The 23,664-nt window shown below is 44.0% G+C and overlaps 1 protein-coding gene across 1 annotated transcript in view; it reads left to right on the top strand.

Annotated features, from left to right (window-relative positions):
* The window catches only part of LOC126159785 (glutamate receptor 1-like), a 127,780-nt gene that overhangs the window by 47,184 nt on the left and 56,932 nt on the right, over positions 1–23,664 (top strand). Inside the window, exons 2-3 of the mRNA XM_049916575.1 lie at positions 1,787–2,117; positions 11,833–12,082. Coding sequence (XP_049772532.1) covers positions 1,787–2,117; positions 11,833–12,082 — 581 coding nt within the window. The remainder of the gene's footprint in view (positions 1–1,786; positions 2,118–11,832; positions 12,083–23,664) is intronic.

Here is a 23,664-nt window from a genome sequence, read left to right as displayed (position 1 = left end):
AGAAGCCCTACAAATTTTGTGCAGCGACTATGATGGTGGCAATTTTGGCTATACACGTACCGAGAGAATCGACGTCTCTGTCCTCGTATTGTTGGGCAATACATCGCTGATTGTTAACTAATTATTATACTGTCTTCTGGCAGAGAACAATATGTCTTAGATCTAACACTATTATCTCCCTGCATCGCAATAAAATCTACGTGCCAATACTCCAGGATCTCTTGTCTCGTCTTAAAAACATAATATGTGAATATAGCCACTACAGATTCACACAACCTACGACTACATGAAATTTTAGTAATTCATACGGCAACGTAATCTAGAAGTATAACGAAAGAAATAAATGAGAATATCAACACTTGTACTTTTATACTGACCTTTCTTCTTGTCAGTGTTTTCCGTAGTTTACTTTCTTCGCCAATTCTGCGAAAAACCTCTTTATCCCTATCATCATTCCACATAATTTTTAAAATATTTAAATAGCACCGCATCTCAAACGATCTTATTCTCTTATTTCCCAATTTTCCCACATCCACTATTCACAACTATACACTAATGTGCTCCAACGTACTTTCTCAGAAACTTCTTCCTCATATTGGTGCCGATGTTTGATACTAGTAGACTAATCTTCGCCAGGAACGCCCTATTTGTTTGTTTTAGTCTGCTTCTATTGTACTCCTTGCTTCGTCCGTCTTGTGTTGTTTTGTGACCAGTGTAGCAGAATCCTTTCTCCTCTCCTACTTCTTGGTCCCTAATTTTGATGTTGAGCTTGCCGCTAGTCTCATTTCCGAAATTCAATAGTCTCAAACGGAAATTTTGAAGAAAAAATGAAGGTTAGCAACTAAATGGTTGCAAATTAACTTTTTTTGACGTAATAACGATTTTCTTTTCTCTTGAAACAAACGAAGAGTATGTGAACAAGCAATGAATTGAGAGATTAGCAATGTATTGCAAATCGCTGATCAGAACAGTGTAAACGATTATAATGAAAAAGTCGTGGACGGAGCCTGAGAACGATCCCAACGAAAAGCTATCGAAAACGTGGTCGACGAGAGATGGAGATGTATCATTTGGGTCTGGGAAAAAAAGCTCAGTAACGATTGTTTGAAGTTATTACTTCCCCCAAATGACCGAGCTTCCTTTGATCAAATATTCAGAAATGTTTTGAAATATATAGCAGTTCCATGGAACGTACGGGTAAGTATGGGTGGGTAATGCTCTAATTTGACTTTGGACGATTTTCAAACCGATTTCTCCACTTATATTTCAGTAGCAGACTTTTGATCCTTTTATGAGGAGTGCAAAAGACCTTTCAAAAATTGGGAGGCAGAATTTCTGTTTGAGTAACACGGAAACTGTATGGGGGGGTGGGAGTATCAAAGTAAGTTATCGAATGAATTTTTCACTGCAGTTCCACCGCACAAAGAGTATTGCCAACCTCAAACACACAACAACTAAGTGGGGTAGGTTCTGGTAAGTCTGAGAAAGTATCAGCTTGGAAGGGCTGTGTAGTACTCGCAATTCAGTTCTATGGTTCAAATTGGGACGCAAAATCAGTACTTTTAAAATAAACTGTATTTCTGAGGGGCAAATTCTGAGAGACTTTATTTTCCGAAAGAAATGTATATTCTGTTGCTGATAGCAGTATTTGAATTCGCTTATTGCGAAGGACGTATTGCACTGCTGCAAGATGTTCCCAGCTCTTTTGACGACGTGATACGTGAAATGGCGTCCGAAATTTTCAGGCAACACTTTGTCAACTATAATTGTATATTATTGTTATCAGATTTTCCAGATTCCGCTCTTGATGCAATTCCTTCTGGGACCACGACTGTGCGCATTTCACTGGCCACTACAAACAGTTCAGCTGAGCAGCTCCTGGTGTCCGCCCTGGACGCGGACTGCCAGGGAGTCGTGATTCGCTGCGACGATGCCGTCGCTGCTGTGGACTCCTTTCTCAAGGCGTCCAAACTGGCCATCCGGAGGGGAAAACGCCGCTTACTGGTGTTGCCGAACAGGCGAACTTCCTCCACTAACGTATCTGAAATTTTCTATCTCCACGGTATTGGGAATATTCACGACATCCTTGTTGCAAGGCTTGTGGACGAAGCTGACAGGTAAGACACAACGTTTGCATTAATATAGTCATTTCAGCCTTTAACTTTCAAGATGCTCATGTTGTCCCAAATACGACAAGTATGTTGATCTGCATTCTGTGATTAACTGTGTGCCATTTATTTCCGTCTTAAGCTCAAAACAGTTTCCCCATAAGTTCGGGCTATTCTTTCATCTCGCATTTCCTTATCGTGTTGTCATATGTGTGCGTTAAACAGTTACACGAAACTGTTATGACAATATCTGCATTTTATGGCGTCTTATAAGGAATCGACCTAGGATACTCATTTAGTCTTTTCGTAGCTTAGCTGCTGAGAAGTCCGGGTAAAAGCATAATATTTCTTAAATTTGTAAAAGAAGTTTCACTTATTAGTAACAGACATACATATCCCACGCCGAGAAACGGTGGAACAGAAAATAAATTTCAACTATTTACTGGAGATACGATTTTCAAAAATCGTATTACAGAAAGATAAGACCAAAAACAACATCTAATTCTACGTGATTACTATGCTACTCAAAATTAAGTGCCTGTCAGAGGTTCAATGAACCACCTTCAAGCTGTCTCTCTACCGTTCAACTCTCGAACGGTGCGCGGGAAAAAGGAGAACTTAATTCTTCTGTGGGTGCAATGAATTCTCTAATTTTATCGTGATGATCATTTCTCCCTATTTAGATAGGTGCCAACAGAATATTTACGCAATTAGAGGAGAAAACTGGTAATTGAAATTTCATGAGAAGAGCCCGTCGCAACGAAAACCGCCTTTGTTTTAATGATTGCCACTCCAATTCACATAGTATGTCTGTGGCACTTTCTGCCCTATTTCGCGATAATACAAAACGAGCCGCTGTTCTTTGAACTTTTCAATATCATCGGTCAGTTCCATCTGATACGGATCCCACACCACACAGCAACACTCCAGAAAAGGGGCGGACAAGTGCATTGTAAGCAGTGTTTTTACTGGATCGGTTGCACCTTCTAAGTGTTTTGCCAATGAATCACAGTCTTTGGTTTGCTCTACCCACGACATTATCTATGTGATCGTTCCAGTTTAGGTTATTTGTAATTGTAATCCCTAAGTATTTAGTTGAATTTACAGCCTTCAGATTAGTGTGACTTATCGCGTAATCCAAATTTAGCGGATATCTTTTAGTACTCATGTGTATAACTTCACACTTTTCTTTATTCAGGGTCAATTGCCAATTATGTAAATCATTTTGCAATTCGTTTTGGTCATCTGGTGACTTCACAAGACGGTAAATGACAGCAACATTTGCAAATATTCTAAGAGGGCTACCCAGATTGTCTCCTATGTCGTTAATATAGATCAGGAACAATAGAGGGTCTATGACACTTCCTTGGGGAACGCCGAATAGTTCTTCTGTTCTATTCGATGACTTTCCGTTCATTTCTACGAACTGTGACCTTTCTGACAGGAAATCACGAATCCAGTCGCACAACTGAGGCGATATTCCATAGGCACACAGTTTGGTTAGAAGACGCTTGTGAGGAACGGTGTCGAAAGCCTTCTGAAAATCTAAAAATATGGTGTCAATTTAATATCTCCTGTCGATAGCAACTCATTACTTCATGAGCATAAAGAGATAGTTATGTTCCGCAAGAACGGTATTTTATGAATCCGTGCTATGTGCCAGTAAATCGTTTTCTTCGATGTACTCATAATGTTCGCATGCAGTGTATGTTCCAAAACGCTACCGCAAATCGACGTTTGTGATATGGGCGTGTAACTCAGCGGGCTATTCCTATTTCCTTTGGGGATATTGGTGTGACTCGAGCAACTTTCCTGTCGTTAGGTACGGAACCATCTATGAGCGAGCGGTTTTATATAATTGCTAAATATGGAGTTATTGCATCTGCATACTCTGAAGGGAACCTGACTGGTATACCATCTGGACCGGAAGCACTGCCTTTATTAAGTGTTTAAGCTGCTTTGCGACACCGAGAATTTCTGCTTCCATATTTCTTATCTTCGTAATTGTTCTTGATTGGAATTCGGGAGTATTTACTTCGTCTCCTTTGGGTGAAGGAGTCTCGGAAAACCATGTTTAAGAACTCTGCTTTAGTGGCACTGTCATCAATGACTTCACCGATCTTATCGCGCAGTGAAGGTATTGATGCGTCTTGCCACTGGTGTGCTTTATATATGACCAGAATCTCTTTGCGTTTTTTGCCAGATTACGAGATAGAGTTTCGTTGTCGAAATTATTAAAAGCATCTCGCATTGAAGCACGCACTATATTTCGAACGTTAGCAAAACTTTGCCAATCTTCGGGATTTTGCGCTTTTGTTTTTTTTTTTTTTAATTTTTCATGCTTCTTTCGTTGCTTCTGCAACAGTGATCTCACCCGTTTTGTGTACCATGGGGGATCAGTACCATAAGTTATTAATCTATGTATTATATATCTCTCAGTTTCCGTCGACAGTATAACTTTGAAATCATTCCACATATTTTCTACGCTTACGTGATCGGATCGCCAGGAGTGAAGACTGTCTCTTAAAAAGGTGTTAAGAGCATTTTTTCAGCTTTTTCGAAACAGATGTACTTTGAATTTCTTTTTGATGGTTGTGGGTGTTATGTTATTCAGCATAGCCGCAACTTCCTCGTGGGCGCTACTCCCTGTATTCGTCATGATAATCCCTATTCGTCCAGGATTATTTGTTGCTAAGAGGTCAAGTATGCTTTCGCAACCATTTACGTTTCGAATAGCCTCCTGAACTAATTCTTCAAGATAATTTTCTGAGAAGTCTTTCAGTACGATTTCGGATGACGTTTTATGCTTCCCGCCGGCTTTAAACGTATAATTTTCCAGCATATCGACGGTAGATTGAAGTCGCCACCAGCTATAAATGTATGACTGGGGTACCTATTTGAAATTAGACTCAAGTTTTCTTTGAACTGTTCAGTAACTATATCTTCTCAGTCGGGGTTCGGTAAAACGATCAAATTAATAGTTTAGTCTGATTGTCAAGTATAACCTCTACCCATATCGCAGGAACTATGTACTTCAATTTCACTATAAGGCAAACTGCTTCTGACAGCAATAAATACTCCACCACCAACTGTATTTAAGGTATCCTTCCTGAACACCGTTAGATCGTTTGAAAATATTTTAGCTGAACTAATTTCCGGCTTTAGCCAGCTTTCTGTACCTATAACTATTTGAGCTGCGGTGCTTGGAGTTCCGGTTCCGTTCCAACACATCTACGAATACTTACAACCACAATACTGATTGTTTCTACATCTGCCTTACAGTGTTTTAGCTGCCCCTTTTAGACGGACGCCAGTCCTGTGGTTTCCTGAGACCGTCTAGCCTAAAAAACCGCCCAGTCCCTTCCACAGAGGCTCCGCTACCCGTGTAGCCTCTTCCTGTTTGTAGTGAACTCCTCACCTACTAAGCGGAACTCAGAAACCAACCACCCTATCGCACAAGTCAAGGAATCTGCAGCACACATGGTCACAGAACCGCCTGAGCCTCTGAATCAGACCATCCACTCGGCTCTGCACCAAATGACCACAGACGGTTCTGTCGACGATGCTATAGATGGTGAGCTCCACCTTAATCTCAGAAGCGAGATTGGCAGTCTTTACCATTTCTGCTAGCTGCCCGAAACCAGAGAGAATCTCCTCCGATCCAAAGCGACACACAGCATTGGTAGCGACATGGGCCATCACCATCAGTTGGCTGCACCCAGTACTCTTCGTGGCATACGGAAGTACCTTTTCCACATCCGGAATGACTCCCTCCCGGTATGCACACGGAGGGCACACTGGCTTCCTTCCCCTCCTTGGCAGCCATGTTCCTAAGGGGCCCCATTACGCGCCTAAGGCTGGAGCTCTCAACCACCGGCAAACCCATCCTCTGTGAATTCCCAGACCTTGTGGACCACGAAGCTTCCTCTGGAACGAGTTGGACGACTGCATCCGGCTCAGAGACATCATCAGCCACGGATAATGCCGAAACCTTTTCGTCAAGAGATCCAGGAAGGTCCCACATTCGGCTCCACAGAAAGTCTTTCGCTGCCTGCCAGGCTTTGGAATTATCTCCCACTTGACCACGGGTGAGGGGTCAACCTCAGTGCAGGCAGTACCTGGGGCGGCCACAGCAGTGGATCGATCGGGGGACACGTGGCGTGCTCGACGTCCATCGCATCCCCACGTCCGACCCCACAGAGTGATGCCCTTGTCAGTAGCCTCAACTTGTGTCACGGAAGCCAACACTGCCTGGAGCTGTGCACGAAGGGTCACCAACTCAACTCCCATCTGTACACAGCAATCACAGTGCCTTAACATTTCTTAACTTGCTTCTGTTTGGAAGTCGTAAAGATATCTGATAAAAGGTGTACTCGCCTTATCAACAGCAGGAACTCGTGGTGCTCTGTCACTGACAGTCTAACCGACACTGAGCTGTTCTAAGCAAAAACAAACGAAAGCCTGTACGATACGAGGGTCGAGACAACGGTCAATGGCAACGGCGGTACTGTACGCTAGACTGTTTTTAAAATGAAAGTGCTGGTACTGTTGTTGCTAACATTGCAGGATAACTAACTTTAAGAGATGAGGGAATGGACTAAAACAAGGAAAAAATGTGTGGTAAACATAGGCTCTTAAACTACATACCTTAAGAGCTACCAGAAAATATTCATCTTTGATATTGTGAAACACATCAGTTCTACTGTTCGTAGCTCTTAAGTTATCCGTTTTAGAGCCTATATATACTGGATATTTTTTTCTTGTTTTGGTCCACACAACTTCCTCCAACAATATGAAAACCAAGTAGCTTTCAGTAGGAGAGATGTGTTTCACAGTTTCGAAGATGAAGAAGTGCTCATGGCTGTTAACGTACGCATTTTAAAACCCAAGTTCGTTAGCCGTTTTTTCTTGTTTTCGTCCCTACTACCATGTCTGAAAGTTGCCTACACTACAAACTTAGCAACAACCGTCCCAGAATATGTAACTGACACAGGGTCTCTTATGTCAAATCTGTACATTTACCCTTCTCCATCACCCCTCAAAGTTTGTTACATAGTCACGTAATAGTCCAGCATAGTTATTGGTAACTTTCTTGTGTCTCACTGTGACTACTGAAGTAAGTACGCGCTTTGTTTATGTCAATGTACGACTAATACTTTTACATAACTTATTTAAGTTATGGTTCAGTGGATGACGTATACTAAAGTAAACGACTCTTAAAAAGACTACGGGTAATAAGACGGTCTTGAAACCGTCGAAACCATAGTCAAGATTAATTAAACCTGTACTTTGGAACTGGTTGGCTGTTATTTCTAAAGCACTTAAGCTCTTGTATGCACACTTGCTGAGGAGCAGCCATGTTCAAAATCTTAAACGAAATGTAGTTATAATTAATGGTAGGTCAACAAACCTGCATTAAAAGTCAATAGTCCACTTCACGCAACGTCATTTTTGGAATAAAAATTAAGGAAAGCAAAAGAAAAAAGTCGTTCCATGATGAAACAAACAGTTTACAACCTGAACTGCTGAATTCTGTTAACCTCTAACTGGAGCAGCAAAAAAATTTGTTTTTTGGAGAGGCGTAACGGCGTTTTGAGACGACGGCGGCAGCTTGTAATGTTGCAGACAAAGTTACTAGGGCAATTCCATTTGTAGCATTTCCACGACGAATTATGCATGCGAAGCCTATTCTCGGTTACGCAGCAAAGTCAACCCCACTGGCGTTTAACAGGCGACTGCCTGAATAGACGTAATTGTTGGTGATAATTTACAGGTCAAGCACGTACACGTCTAGCTGTCGTTTCAGTACGTTATACACTCACTGTTCGTGACAATTTCCGACCGCGATGTAACTGTTCACCACGTTTGCATATAACTACCCCAATCGCAAATTCACAGTCAGTAAAACCGCTGACAAGTGCGAGAGCTACCGCACAGCCAGCTTAACAGCTCATGCATCCAAGTTGCTGACAAGAATAACAAACAGAAGAATGGAAAAGAAAATGTGTTAAATGATGATCAAATTGGCTTTAGCAAAGGTAAAGGCAGCAGAGAGGAAATTCTGACGCTGTGGTTGAAAATGGAAGCAAGACTAAATAAAAATCAAGACACGTTCATAGGATTCGTCGTCTTATAATGTCAAATGGTGCATGACGTTCGAAAGTAGGAGTAAATTAGGGGTAAGCTATAGGGAGTGAAGGGTAATATACAATATGTACAAGACCCAAGAGTGAATAATAACAGTGGACGACCAAGTGCGAAAAGCTCGGATTAAAAAGGGTGTAAGACAGGGATGTAGTCTTTCTCCCCTACTGTTCGATCCATACATTAAAGAAACAATGATGGAAATAAAAGAAAGGTTCAAGAGTGGAATTACAATTCAAGGTGAAGGAATATTAATGGTAAGATTCACTGATAACATTGCTATTTTCAGTGAAAGTGATCAACAGCTACGAGACCTGCTGAATGGAATGAAGAGTCTAATGAGTACACATTGACTGAGAGTAACTCGACGAAAGACGAAAGTAATGAGAAGTAGATGAAATGAGAACAAATGGTTCAAATGTCTTTGAGCACTTACCATCTGAGGTCATCAGTCCCCTAGACTTAGAGCTACTTAAACCTCACTAATCTAAGGACATCACATACATCCATACCCGAGGTAGGATTCGAACCTGTGACCGTAGCGGTCGCGCGGTTTCAAACAGAAGCGCGTAGAACTGCTCGGCCACACCGGCCGGCGAAATGAGAACAGCGAGAAACTTAACATCAGTTTTGATGGTAACGAAGTAGGTGAAGTTACGGAATTCTGCAACCTAGGCAGCAAAATAACCAATGATAGACGGAGCAAGGAAGACATCAAAAGCAGAAGAGAACTGGCAAAAAGGGCATTCCTGGCCAAGAGAAGTTCTACTAGTATCAAACATAGGCCTCAACTTGAGGAAGAAATGTCTAATAATGTACGTTTGGAGCACAGCACTGTACGGTAGGAAAACATGGACTGTTGGAAAACCGTAACAGAAGAGAATCTAAGCATCTGAGATGTGGTGCTATAGGAGAATGTTGAAAATTGTGTGGACTGATAAAATATAGAGGTTCTGCACAGAGTCGAAGAAGAAAGAAATGTACGGAAAACAGTGAAAAGGAGAAGGGACAGGCTGATAGGACATCTGTTAAGACATGAGAGAATGACGCCCAAGGCACTAGAAGGAGCCGTAGCGGGCAAAAACTGTAGAGGAAGACAGAGATTGGAAAACACCCAGCAGATAATTGAGGAGGAAGGTTGCAAATGCTACTCTAGTATGAAGAGATGACGCAAGAGAGTAATTCGTGGCGGCCGCATCAAACCAGTCAGAAGACTGATGACCAAAGAAAAGAAAGTTCGTAAGTTCTTTCACCTAACGAGCAATAGTAATTATGTTCATCGCGACACTTACGGCTTCAAACACTCGATTTTTCATTAATACGACACACAAAATACACAGTTTTATGGAACCTCGGCTCCCTCGAAGCAGTTAAATGTAAAAACAGTTTCACTCATATGGTAGCACCAGCTATAATGCCTATTCGCGTAAGCATTGTCGTTACCGGCTGAGAAACAATCCATTTAGTAATACTAAAACCATAACACCTTTCTGTTCATAATGGTCACTTCAACTTTCATTACGCACTGCGGCGATAACCCAAATCGTCACTTGATGAGTTCCACGAGGCACTGTTTTGAGCAAGCTTTTGCATATCATATAAACAACGCACGTCCCGTCATACTACCGTAAACACACACACAAACACACACACACACACACACACACACACACACACACACACACACACACACTAACTAACATTCCCTCATTCTATAACACTGTTCAATAGTGTTTTCGCTATCGCCCTCTGCGTTTTCATCTCTACAATTTACAGAGAAATTCTTCACATCACAGTTAATATTATACACTACTGGCCATTAAAATTGCTTCACCAAGAACAAATGCAGAAGATAAACGGGTATTCATTGGACAAATATATTATACTAGAACTGACATGTGACTACATTTTCACGCAATTTGGGTGCATAGATCCTAAGAAATCAGTACCCAGAACAACCAACTCTGGCCGTAATAACGGCCTTGATACGCCTGGGCATTGAGTCAAACAGAGCTTGGATGGTGTGTACAGGTACAGCTGCCCATGCAGCTTCAACACGATACCACAGTTCATCAAGAGTAGTGACTGGCGTATTGTGACGAGCCAGTTGCTCGGCCACCATTGACCGGACATTTTCAATTGGTGAGAGATCTGGAGAATGTGCTGGCCAGGGCAGCAGTCGAACATTTTCTGTATCCAGAAAGGCCCGTACAGCAACTAAAACATTCGGTCGTGCATTATCCTGCTGAAATGTAGGGTTTCGCAGGGATCGAATGAAGGGTAGAGCCACGGGTCGTAACACATCTGAAATGTAACGTCCACTGTTAAAAGTGCCGTCAATGCGAACAAGAGGTGACCGAAACGTGTAACCAATGGCACCCTACCCATCACGCCGGGTGATACGCCAGTATGGCGATGACGAATACACGCTTCCAATGTGCGTTCACCACGATGTCGCCAAACACGAACGCGACCATCATGATGCTGTAAACAGAACCTGGATTCATCCGAAAAAATGACGTTTTGCCATTCGTGCACCTAGGTTCGTCGTTGAATACGTCATGCAGAGTCAAGGGTAACCGCAGCCAAGGTCTCCGAGCTGATAGTCCATGCTGCTGCAAACGTCATCGAACTGTTCGTGCAGATGGTTGTTCTCTTGCACGCGTCCCTATCTGTTAACTCAGGCATCGAGACGTGGCTGCACGATCCGTCACAGCCATGTGGATAAGATGCCTGTCATCTCGACTGCTAGTGATAAGAGGCCGTTGTGATCCAGCATGGCGTTCCGTATTACCCTCCTGAACGCACCGATTCAATATTCTGCTAACAGTCATTGGATCTCGACCAACACGAGCAGCAATGTCGCGATTCGATAAACCGCAATCGCGATAGGCTACAATCCGACCTTTATGGAAGTCGGAAACGTGACGGTACGCATTTCTCCTCCTTACACGAGGCATCATGACCACGTTTCACCAGGCAACGTCGGTCAACTGCTGTTTGTGTATGAGAAATCGGTTGGAAACGTTCCTCATGTCTTCACGTTGCAGGTGTCGCCACCGGTGCCAACCTTGTGTGAATGCTCTGAAAAGCTAATCATTTGCATATCACAGCATCGTCTTCCTGTCGGTTAAATTTGGCGTCTGCCGCACGTCATCTTCGTGGTGTAGCAATTTTAATGGTCAGTAGTGTACATGCAGATAAAATAAACAAAATAGGTTAAAATCTTTCCATTTCAAGTAATACTAAGAGTACCTATTAATCAATTAGAGAAAAGTAAACAAATTTTAGGTACGTTTTAACAGTATTGCCAAACACTGCTTGCTACACCATCAAAGATACATAAACTAACAAAGCGAGAGAAGTAACAGAGAAAATTGCCTATTACTAACAGCTGAAACACCGAGAAATTTATATTTAGAGTGAAAAATACTATCAATTTAGTTCAGCGAGCTACCATCCACATGAGACTCCCGGACAGAAACTTAGAGACAAAATATGTTTATCGGTTGGCTTTTGACTCACATAATTCTGATCGTGCAGGCATACTTGAGCATTGCATATCGACATCGGTCTCCAGCTTCGAGCTGGTGACCCTAAAGTTCACAGGAGAAGCGACGTGGCGGGACGAGGTGGTGACGGCGCGCTGGCGGCCCGGAAGTGGATTTGAGCCGCCATCGGCGGACCTCTTCGCCGACAGGACTGCAGACCTGCAGGGCCGCCAGATGGTTTTCGCAACAATCAATTACCCTCCGTACGTCGTACTCAAGACAGGTTCCCTTCCCGCGGATGGCACCGAAACTCGCATCCTAATTGAGTTCACCAAAAAGGTAACTTGCTAAACACTAGACGTGGTACTAAGCTTACTTAGCTATGGAAGTTAACAATTTATCTATTAATTTGCCACCAGCGGAAGTTATCATAATTAAGAGCAAAAAGTGACACCCTTTCAGAGTGTACCATAACAGAAGGAAGAACGCTTCAGTAGACAATGGTCCAGCAAACGAGCCGTTTGTGAGACTAAAAGCTGCCGCTGCCTTCATTATGAAACATGGTCCTAGTTTTTACAAATGTATTACAAATCTGAGATTTTGGACTCAGTCTCCACGAAATTATGCTAAATTTTCACCCATTGCTTACTTTAACAATAAATTAATTATGACAACTGCATGTTACAGTGATGTCCTTAAAGCCATGCACCTAGGAAAAGAGGTAGGTACAATGTTTCTTGCCTTAACAGAATTTTAGTAATCGAAGTACGATTGAAACAGGTATCACAAAAAAATTGTGACTTGATTCAGGAGCCGGCCGCGGTGGTCTTGCGGTTCTAGGCGCTCAGTTCGGATCCGCGCGACTGCTACGGTCGTAGGTTCGAATCCTGCCTCGGGCATGGATGTGTATGATGTCCTTCGGTTAGTTAGGTTTAAGTAGTTCTAAGTTCTAGGGGACTGATGACCACAGATGTTAAGTCCCATAGTGCTCAGAGCCATTTGAACCATTTGATTCAGGATTTCTTGGCAGGAAGCACACAGTATGCATAATGATCACACACCCTGTCACAGAGAAGGGTGATGGCTGATTTTGGTTCTTTGGATGGGTACTGGAGAAAGCAGGTTGCCTGCAAAGGAGAGTACTTGCAAATTACCTGTTCATTTTATACTATTTTACTGCCTGAGCAGCACCAGTGCCAGTAGTCCACCAGAACCATCAGCAGTAACAGTAGTAGCCACTTACATTCACAATATTGCAAAAAAGTCATTTCAAGTGGCAGCAGAAGGCAGCCAGTGAGTATCTGCCAAATACGTTAGTGATATTACTGCTATTAAAATGTTTTATAACTTTTGTCTTTGATTTTTATTGTGCCTATAAATGTATATTTCAACAACGTTGCTTCCAATAACAGCAGCGCTACGTTACAGCATGGAGCACAGACAGTGTAGCCAAATTTGTAACGAGTTGCAATGCCTGCAGTTTACTTCCACGTCAGCACCCAGTGGCATGGGCAGATAGTTGAAAATGTGAAGTTATATTTCCCTGCATGTAATAACGCGACATTATTATGGGCAGGTTGTTGGAAAAATTTATGTGTTTTCCGTATGGCGGTCGACCTGTCGTGAACAGTAACGGCAATTCAAAGCGGTATAGGCCGTAAAAACTTTACAAGTGAGTTAACACAATATGAGTGCGACATTATAGGACACTTTCCACCGCAGGTGTGTGTGTGTGTGTGTGTGTGTGTGTGTGTGTGTGTGTGTGTGTGTGTGTCAGAGCGGGACGGCATAGGGGAGATTAAGGTTGTGTCTGTAACAAATTACATCATTCGAGGCACCTTTTAGACATGTGAGTATTCCCACCACATTATTTTACCTATTTATCCATAGCAAAATTCCATAAACACTACCGACTTCTAACCAAAGATAATGCATAACAAATACAACGCCGCAACCTCTCTTCCGAAGCCGTCCCTATAATACTAGATTGTATGATATCAAGTACGGTTCTTGGGAGGATTGCGATTCCCAGCCAAACATGCTGTATGGTAATGCACTACAGATAAATACACACCTAGACATTCGGCCTCTTTTTCTCTAACAAGTACCGGCCGGAGTGGCCGTGCGGTTCTAGGCGCTGCAGTCTGGAACCGAGAGACCGCTACGGTCGCAGGTTCGAATCCTGCCTCGGGCATGGATGTGTATGATGTCCTTAGGTTAGTTAGGTTTAAGTAGTTCTAAGTTCTAGGCGTCGTCCTCAGAAGTTGAGTCACATAGTGCTCAGAGCCAGCCAAGCCTCTAACAAGTTACGTTAAGTAACACTACTTGAATCCTGTTAAGCCATTCGAGTCATCAGGCACGTCTCTAAGTACATTCTTAAGTATTTATGGAAATTTCAATATTCTGCTTTGCATCAATGTCACGACGATGAGATTTATTAATTATTGTCAGTATTCTTACAAAAATGATCCGATAAACAAGAAGAAGCACAGCGTCACAAACACCACACGCAGTTCACTGTGAGATCGGACCTTCTGCTCTGCCCAGCGCCGTATTGCAGCACCAGGACTCGTGTCCGTCCCCGGTAGCTGAGTGGTCAGCGCGACAGAATGTCAAGCCTAACGTTCCGGGTTCGAATCCCGCCTGGGTCGGAGATTTTCTCCGCTCAGGGACTGGTTGTTGCGTTGTCCTAATCATCATCATTTCATTCCCATCGACGCGCAAGTCGTCGAAGTGGCGTCGAATCGAAAAATTTGCACCCGGCGAACGGTCTACCCGACCGGAGTCCGTAGTCACACGACCAGGGCTCGTGCTTACGAGGGAAGTCCCCATTGAACCCTGTCAGATTTAGTGGTAAGATGATCCAGTGGATAGGCCGTAAAAACTGGATACAGATCAAGAATAAAAACGGGAAGAAGGTATACTGAACTACGAAAAGAAAAGAAGAAAAATAGAGTCAACGTCCAAGCTCAAGATGTGCAACATTGAGGGAACTAGAATAGCCATGGCGTTGTGATTCTGTGGTCTCCATGCTGGATTGCAAAACGGGGAGATCCGTGTTCAAATTTGCCTCGTGCTTCATTTTTTTTTCACACAATTGTGAACTGTCCGTCCGGACACTGACGTGTTTGTTAGCTGTATTCAAATCTGAGTCTGTCTCGTTGTGTAACGACCGTTTGCAACAGCTAGGTGCAAGGAAGGGATCTCCGGACGTATGTACCTCCTATTTGTACTGCACATGTACCACATGTTATATATGGCTCTTGCATTCCGTTTTGGAAGTTTTGACTCACGCATTCCTTTGTTCTAATATAGTTTAGACCCGTTTAATTGTTGTTTTCACTTCACTGAGAGGTCTATGAGGCATCACAGCTACCCTCACTATTCATCACATTTACTTGCGACTGTAATATATTCTTACCACATGACTCATTTTCTATGTGTATAGTATGACAGCTGCAAAGACTTCACAAGGAAAACAGATACGTCGATGACCAGACACAATCCTCATAATTCTGGGAGAAAAAAAGGGACACGAGGCAGATTTGAACACGTATCTCCCGTTTTGCAGTCCAACACCGTGACCAAACAACCACGCCACCGTGGTTCTTTCAATTTGCTTGATGTTGCACATCTTAAGCTTGCACCATTCACTGTTTTTATTTTTATTCTTTCTTCACAGTTCAGTGCCCATTCTTCCTGTTTTCGAGTTTGATCTGCGTTCAGTTTTCGATGGGCTATCCACTGGGCCATTTTACCATTAAGTATGAGAAGGGCTGCGATGGGGAGTTTGCCTTGTTAGAACCCTGCAACGACATGGCCTATCCGCGTGACCCGCACGCGCCTAGACTATGCGAACGTTTGGTGGAAGTTGCCGAAGATTACCGATATAAATGACTGCCGCGTGAGCAGATGTACACTGGACCACGTGGCTGGCACAGTCACTTAAGGGACAGTCCATTGCCACACGGATTTAACTCGCTGGCACTCACTTGCACATGTCCGCAGCTCATAGTTCAAATGGCTCTGAGCACTATGGGACTTAACTTCTGAGGCATCAGTCCCCTATAACTGAACTACTTAAACCTAACTAACCTAAGGACATCACACACATCCATGCCCGAGGCAGGATTCGAACCTACGACCGTAGCGGTCGCGCGGTTCCAGACTGTAGTGCCCAGAACCGCTCGGCCACTCAGGCCGGCCAGCTCATGGTTCAAATCGTGTTCAGGCACTCGGCCAGTGCGCATAGCGCGGTGACGGGCGGTAGCGCGGGCCAGTGTTTACGTCGCGAGCAGTGCTGAGATGGTGAGCTAAGCAGCGTGTGCGAGCGCTGTTAACGTTTGTTTCTGAATAACTGTTGTAAGTACGATGTCGGCAATTAACAGAGCGAACAGCGTTCAGTGTGTTTTCGATCGCGCTGCATTGCGACCTACGGCGTTTGAAATTCACGAGTGGATTTTTGAGGATTTGAAATTGCCTGAAGATATAGTCGACAGGTTCCAGTTGGACTTTGTGCAGTACTCGTTATTTGTCAAATTTATTTCGAGTGACACTTATGAGATATTCGTTGAGGAGCATGTTGGTGTGAGACCATTTCGTCATAATGATGGCAGCATTAGTAATGTCCAAATTGTGCCTTCAGGATATGGAGTGAGAACCGTCAGGGTATTTAATGTGCCGCTTGAGTGCCCTGATGATCTGATTGCACGTTCTCTGTCACAGTACGGCGCTGTTTTGTCAGTTACCAATGAAAAATGGTCGAGTGCATATCGCTACCAAGTTAACAGCGGCGTGCGAAGTGTACGTGTAGACTTAAAGAAGCATATACCTTCGTATGTTGTCATTGGCGGCTGTCGCGCACAGGTAACTTACAATGGAAAACCCCCTACCTGTTCGATCTGCCATTCAACAGAACACCTGCGGATGAACTGCACACGTCAACGTCCATTTCAGCTTCCACGGGAACGTCCTGCAGACGATAGTGATAGGCTTGTTCCATTATTGAGTGAGGTAGTCGAGGGGGCTGTACCACAACCCCGGCAGCCGAAACTTGTTTACGAGACAGATATGCCAGTTCAGGTGGAATGCAGTGCCAAAGACATTCGCGGTAGGACAGACGTCGATTCGGCCCCGTCATCCTCGTCGGGACAGTTACCGCTGAATACCAACGATGCCCCAGCCACCTCTGAAACTAAGACGCAGGAGCGGGTGCAGATCAGTTTGCCTTAACCACCCCTATCGGGAGAGACTGCAGCAGAAACGAAGAAAGGCCGCCGAAGGAGAAGCAAAGGGCGTAGTAGCAAAGAGGAAAAGTCGGATGATTTGAGACCTGTACACATGTCAGAAAGTGGCAGCGAGACTGAACCTCAATCTTCTTGCTCAGTGCGCTGCGAGAACACTGCGAGGCAAGAACGCATTCGTGAACAAATCAAACACCGGAAGGCACTACCGAGCGCTGAGGGGAACAGAGCACCGTAACGGCTAAGAGGAAGAGCGAGCAGGGCAGCGAGCAGCTGCAGCAGCGCTCCCGCAGCGACTCGCTGACGTCAGTCGCAGCCCCGCGTGGTGGCCAGGCGGATGCGACCACGTTGACAGACTCAGCCGGCGGTGGCGGGCAGGGCTGAGCGCGCACCGCGCAGCACCCCGACAGCAGTGAACCGTGGTGGTAGCAGGACGACGAGATGCAGCAGTAGCTGCTCTCGCGCGTGACCATCGCGCTGCGACGTTTTCCACTCCCTGACCCGTTATAGCTTTGACGTTTCGCCTCATACTCCAGACGTTACCAACGAGCTAGGTTCAAAGCCGTCGAGAAGGACGATCCCAACACTCAGAGCTCATTGTCCTCTAAGCCATCATGCGACAGCCAAACCTACAATACTACCACAATTAACGTCAATAGGATTCAAAGTGCGGTGAAACTCTGTTCGCTAACTGATTTCTTGTATGGTACCAGCGTTGACACTGCCCTCCTACAGAAGGTAGTAACAGTCTTAGAAGCGGCCGGTTACGTTCTTATTGATATCATCAATATCCAGGATGCTGTAGGCACTGCCATACTTCTGCGCGACGGTATACCCTTTACGGACGTGCAGCGGCTGCCTAGCGGCCGTGGCATTTCTCTTCGAGTGAATGGTGTGCAGATTGTTAACGTATATGCCCCCTCAGGTAGCACTCATAAGAGAGGTCGTTCACATTTTTATAAAAACAAGATTCCCATTCCTCTTAGCGCTTATCGTGCTCATCTCATCCTTGGTGGTGACTTCATTTGTGTGCTTAACGACAGATACCAAACTCCTAGCACGAACAGATGTATCGAACTTGAACATTTAGTTCATGGCATGCGTCTTCACGATACTTGGGAGCAAGTGCACGGTGAGCGGGTAGTGTACACCTTCGTAAACTTCTGCCTGTCGGCTGGATAGGATCTTTGTGTCCGATGCCCTCCAGCGACACACTGTGAACTGTGACATAGCTCCTGTCAACATCTCCGACCATTGCGCATAAAAGTGTTACCTTAACCTACAACGCCAGCAAATTTACGGTGGGAAAGGCCACTGGAAATTGAATGTCAGCCTTCTGCAGGATGCCCAACTTGACGAGGAGGTGAACATAACGTGGCAACAGCTCCAGCGGCACAGACGTCGTTACGCTAGCGTTCTACAGTGGTGGATTGAGTGTGCTAAGCCTAAATTACGCTTCACCCTCATGAGCTACGCCCGACAAAAAAGCTTTTGGCACAAACAGACTATTGAATTTTATTATCGTTGTTTGAGATAACTGTACAGTCGAGCTACCAATCCTTCTTGCAATATCGATGTAAAGATCAAGTGATGCAAAGCGAAAATCACGGCGATATAACGCCAACGAATGCAAGGCATCATCGTGGGAGCCCACCCCAAGGACGTTGCCGCCGAAGAACGGGCCTCTCTGTATTACATCCTGAGAACGACGAAACGGTGTGAAGCCATGTTGACTGAAGCCGTCATTGATGACGCTGAGAATGCCATCACGAAGCAACGTGACATCATCTCGCACGTCTACGACTACTATAGTCATCTTTACAAGAAGCAATCCGTTGATGAACACTCGTGCGACGATTTTCTTAGTACCTTGAGCTGCCGCTTGTCACAACAGGGCAATGCAAATCTGTAATCTTTTTTCACAGAGTACGAATTCCGACTAGCGGTGCACAGTGCAAAGAAAGGGAAACCACCAGGTCCCGACGGTCTCAGCGCTGAATTTTACCAGCGATACTGTAACCTCCTCGGTCCGACACTCTTCGAGATAGCGAATGAAATCTGCCACCTGGAAGTCATACCCAAGGCATTTACGGAAGGTATGAACTTGCCCTTACGAAAAAAGGTAACAGCAGGAAGGTCGAAAACATGCGACCCATCACACTCCTGAATGCTGATTTCAAAATCATTACGAGATAGATTAAGCTACTGATGCAAACCGTTGTGTACAAGGTTTTAGGCAGTTACCAGTAGCCGGCCGCGGTGATCTAGCGGTTCTGGCGCTGCAGTCCGGAACCGCGGGACTGCTACGGTCGCAGGTTCGAATCCTGCCTCGGGCATGGGTGTGTATGATGTCCTTAGGTTAGTTAGGTTTAAGTAGTTGTAAGTTCAATGGGACTTATGACCTAAGATGTTGAGTCCCATAGTGCTCAGAGCCATTTGAACCATTTTTTAGTTACCAGTACAGTGCCGTGCAAGGCCGAAGTGCCATCTCAGCTGCCTGCGATTTGAGGGACATCATCTGTTCATATGCTGAAACCAAAGGACAGGGTGCTCTGATCTTTCTAGATTTTGAGAAGGCTTATGACCGTGTACGTCGTGACTTTTTCTTTAAAAGCATGAAGAAACTAGGATTTGGACTTCATCTCATAGAATTAATTCCCAAACTTACTGCAAACGCCTCTTCACGGATTCTCATTAACGGCCATTTTACGAAAGAAGTTTCCATTGGGCAATCCATCCGCCAAGGATGTCCTCTGTCAATGATTTTGTACGCCATTGCAGTGGAGCCGCTACTGAACAACTTAGCGTATAGCGAGATAGGGCTTAGCGTCGAGTCTGTCATTATCCCATGCATTGCTTATGCTGACGATATATGCGTAACTGTGTCATCATCACAACAACTTCTTTCAGCGGAAACTCTTTTTACAAACATTCACGTTTCTTTCAGGTTGAATACTGAATAGAACTAAAACCACAGCTTTGCACATCGGAGGCGGTATCGGAGACATATCCCATGTTATCTGGTGCAAGGTCAAAGATTATCACACAACTCTCGGTGTTACCTTTGAGGCCAATCCAGACAAATTCCTGACGAAGAACTGGTCACACAAGCTTAATAAATTACGTGCTGCTTTCATACTTCACAACGACCGTGACTTGAACATACTACAGAAAGGTAAGACCATAGAGATCGCCAGTGCAAGCAAGATGAATTATTTGGCGCAAATTCTTCCAATCTCCGACCATCTAGCCAAGCGTATACAACAAGCGTTATGTTGCCTTTTCTTTTAGAGGGCACATTTTCGAAGTTCAATCCGATACCTTAACCCTACCTTTCGTCCGAAGGTGGCCTTAACCCCATTAAGGTACACAAAAAGTGTGTCACCCTGCTGCTAAATCGCATCAGGAAGGAGTTTCGTACCCAGAGGCCAGTACCATCGCAAACCTCATTCAGCGGTGGAAGCCTCATAGCATTAATATCACAGGAATTCCACTTTCTTACAGATATGTGCGACTGCACTAGATGGAAATGAGCTACATTCGACACAACATCGTCTATAACGGAAGCCTTGCGAACAGGAAACTTTATGACCTTCTCATGACAGCAAGCCACAGAAAACGTCTCGAAGAAAAACATCGACATACACGTTGGAGTACAGTATGGCGGAATGTGCACAGCGACATGTTAGCATCATGCGTCGTAGCCAACTGGTATCTAACAGTCAACGATAAAGTAGCAACGAATGAAAAGCCACATAAGATAGGCCTTCATCCAACGCCAAACTGTGTCGCCTGCGGAAGAGTCGATACGTTTATTCATAGGCTCACGTGCGGACATGCAGAAGAAATTGCAACATCTCTTCGTCTACAATTGTCGGTGATAGACCGTACGACGACCAGTGGTGTAGACCTTTTAAAGATCATTCAGCCACAAGAACTGAGATATACACGAGCAAAAAACAAAGCTGCAACGTGGGTCATGGGCCACACAGCGTAGTTTATTATGCAGAATTGGCATGCTAGTTTCCTAGATTATTATTCTTACATCGAAATTGGGCACATTAAAGTGAGCCAGTATTGTGACGTCAGGAGGATATTTGGAAATATGCTGAAAATCATAATTAACGGTTAAATACATCAAATCCAATATTTCGGATAGCAGAGATTGTCAGTGATCTGTATGTATGAATCCTAGTTTCTTCCTGGGACTTAAGTTCTTGTCGCAATTTTAAGATAATATCCAGACACTTACCAATGCAGAGGGCATTTTTTCTTTGCAATTTTTGTTTTAACATCTTCCTTCTCACACAGAGCAGCGGAGCAACTTTCCTTCAACAAAGAAGTGATAGTCGTTTCTGCACCATACATTTTTCTGTTTACTACTTGAAAAAAAAACCCTCAAGAAGACATTTCATTTCTTATATTGCGCAACGGCAGACTGAAAAAGATATATACTTTGTTCATTCCATTCTCATTACAAATTGTAGCAAATGTTTAAAAAAATTGTCTAATGGCTAGCGTTGCTGCCTCTGGATCACAGGGTCCCGGTTTCGATTCCCGGTCGGGTAGGAGAGTTTCTCTGCCAGGGTACTGGGTTTTTGTTATGTCATCATCATCCGTGACAGTTGCTAGACTGGACTTAGTAAAAAAAATTGAGCTGTGTAAAAATTGTAACTTTGCACGGGAGGTGATGACGGGGAAGCTGAGAGCCCCAGGAACCAACCATCATCACCATCACTTGCACTTAAGTTGATAATCCACAGTGCGCAGATGCGAGTTTTGTCTGGCACCAAACGTAGGCGAAATTTGTACGAATGACAAATAAGGAAAACAGACATAAATTACTATTGTAATTACGAAGGCTTTCCCGGCGTAATAATTGATAATATTTTCCTCGGGTGAGCAGCCGGATCATAACGTCCTCTTGACACAATATTTCAGCGGTCCACCTGGCTGCCATCTTCAGGTGAGAGTGCTGGTACACGATCTCGGGCGCTGAAATATTGTCCCAAGCAGACGTTATGATCCGGCAGCACACCCAATAAGAATATTATCATAAATTACTATTCGTTATCTGTGAATGACAAATGTTATTGGAAACGTTATTCACTTACATGTATAAACACACTTATTCATATCTGCGAATAAAAGGTGTTAAGAATAAAAAATAAGTCTGAAATCCAACCTTATTTATTGCTCAGATCCTTTGTCATATCTCAAGCGAATGTATTTTTCGTTTATTTTAATTAGATTCCCAAACAACATTAAGTGATATTAACCCGAGTCATGTTTACATAACCTGTAAATTGTCCGCCTGCTTAGCTGGGTGGTAACGTGCTTGCCTCCCATGCAATGTGCGCGGGTTCGACTCCCGGCCGGGTTGGAGATTTTCTCCGCTCGGGGTCTGGGCGTGGTGTTGTCCTCATCATCATTTCATCCTCATCACCGGCCGCAAGTCGCCAGATGAGGCACCGAATGAAATAAGACTTGCACTTGGCGGCCGAACCCGACTAGAACATCTCGGTCAACAATGACATACGATCACTTCACTTCTACCTGTAAACTGAATCGTTCCACTTGGATAAAAGAATCTTTCAGATGATGTGTGTAATATGTAATAAACCATTAGCTGAACATTGGGCCACAAAGAACAAAAAGAGACCATCATGAAATTATATAGAATGATGATAATTCCTATGTTATCCTGTGGAAGCGAAAGCTGGCTAACCACAGCTTCTGCACAGAGTACACGAAAGAACTTGCCCCCCTTCTAACAGCCGTGTACCGCAAGTGTCTAGAGGAAGGTTCAAAATGATAGGAAAAGAGCACAGGTAGTTCCAGTTTTTAGGAAGGTTCGTTGAGCAGATGCGCAAACTATAGGCCTATATCTCTGACATCGATCTCTTGTAGAATTTTAGAACATGATTTTTGCTCACGTATAATTTGTAGGAATCAAGATGGATTGCGGAAATAGCGATCATATGAGACACAACTCGCTTTATTTGTTCATGAGACCTAGAAAAAATTAGATACAGGCTCCCAGGTAGATGCCATTTTCATTGACTTCCGGAAGGTGTTCAATACAGTTCCGCACTGTCGCCTGATAAACAAAGTAAGAGCCTACGGAATATCAGACCAGCTGTGTGGCTGGATTGAAGAGTTTTTAGCAAACAGAACGCAGCATATTGTTCTCAATGGAGAGGCGTCTACAGACGTTAAAGTAACCTCTGGCGTGCCACAGGGCAGTATTATGGGACCATTGCTTTTCACAATATATATAAATGACGTAGTAGGTAAAGTCGGAAGTTCCATACAGCTTTTCGCTGATGATACTGTAGTATACAGAGAAGTTGCAGCATTAGAAAATTGCAGCGAAATGCAGGAAGATCCGCACCGAATAGGCACTTGGGGCAGGGAGTGGCAACTGACCATTAACATAGACAAATGTAATGTATTGCGAATACACAGAAAGAAGGATCCTTTATTGTATGATTATAGAGTAGCGGAACAAACACTGGTGGCTGTTACTTCTGTAAAATATCTGGCAGTATGTGTACGGAACGATTTGAATTGGAATGATCATATAAAATTAATTGTTAGTAAGGCGGGTGCTAGGTTGAGATTCATTGGGAGAGTCCTTAGAAAATGTAGTCCACCAACAAGGGAGGTGGCTTACCA

Source organism: Schistocerca cancellata, chromosome 2 (genome assembly GCF_023864275.1).
Source record: "Schistocerca cancellata isolate TAMUIC-IGC-003103 chromosome 2, iqSchCanc2.1, whole genome shotgun sequence".
NCBI lineage: Eukaryota > Metazoa > Arthropoda > Insecta > Orthoptera > Acrididae > Schistocerca > Schistocerca cancellata.
This window is presented reverse-complemented; position numbering and strand designations above follow the sequence as displayed.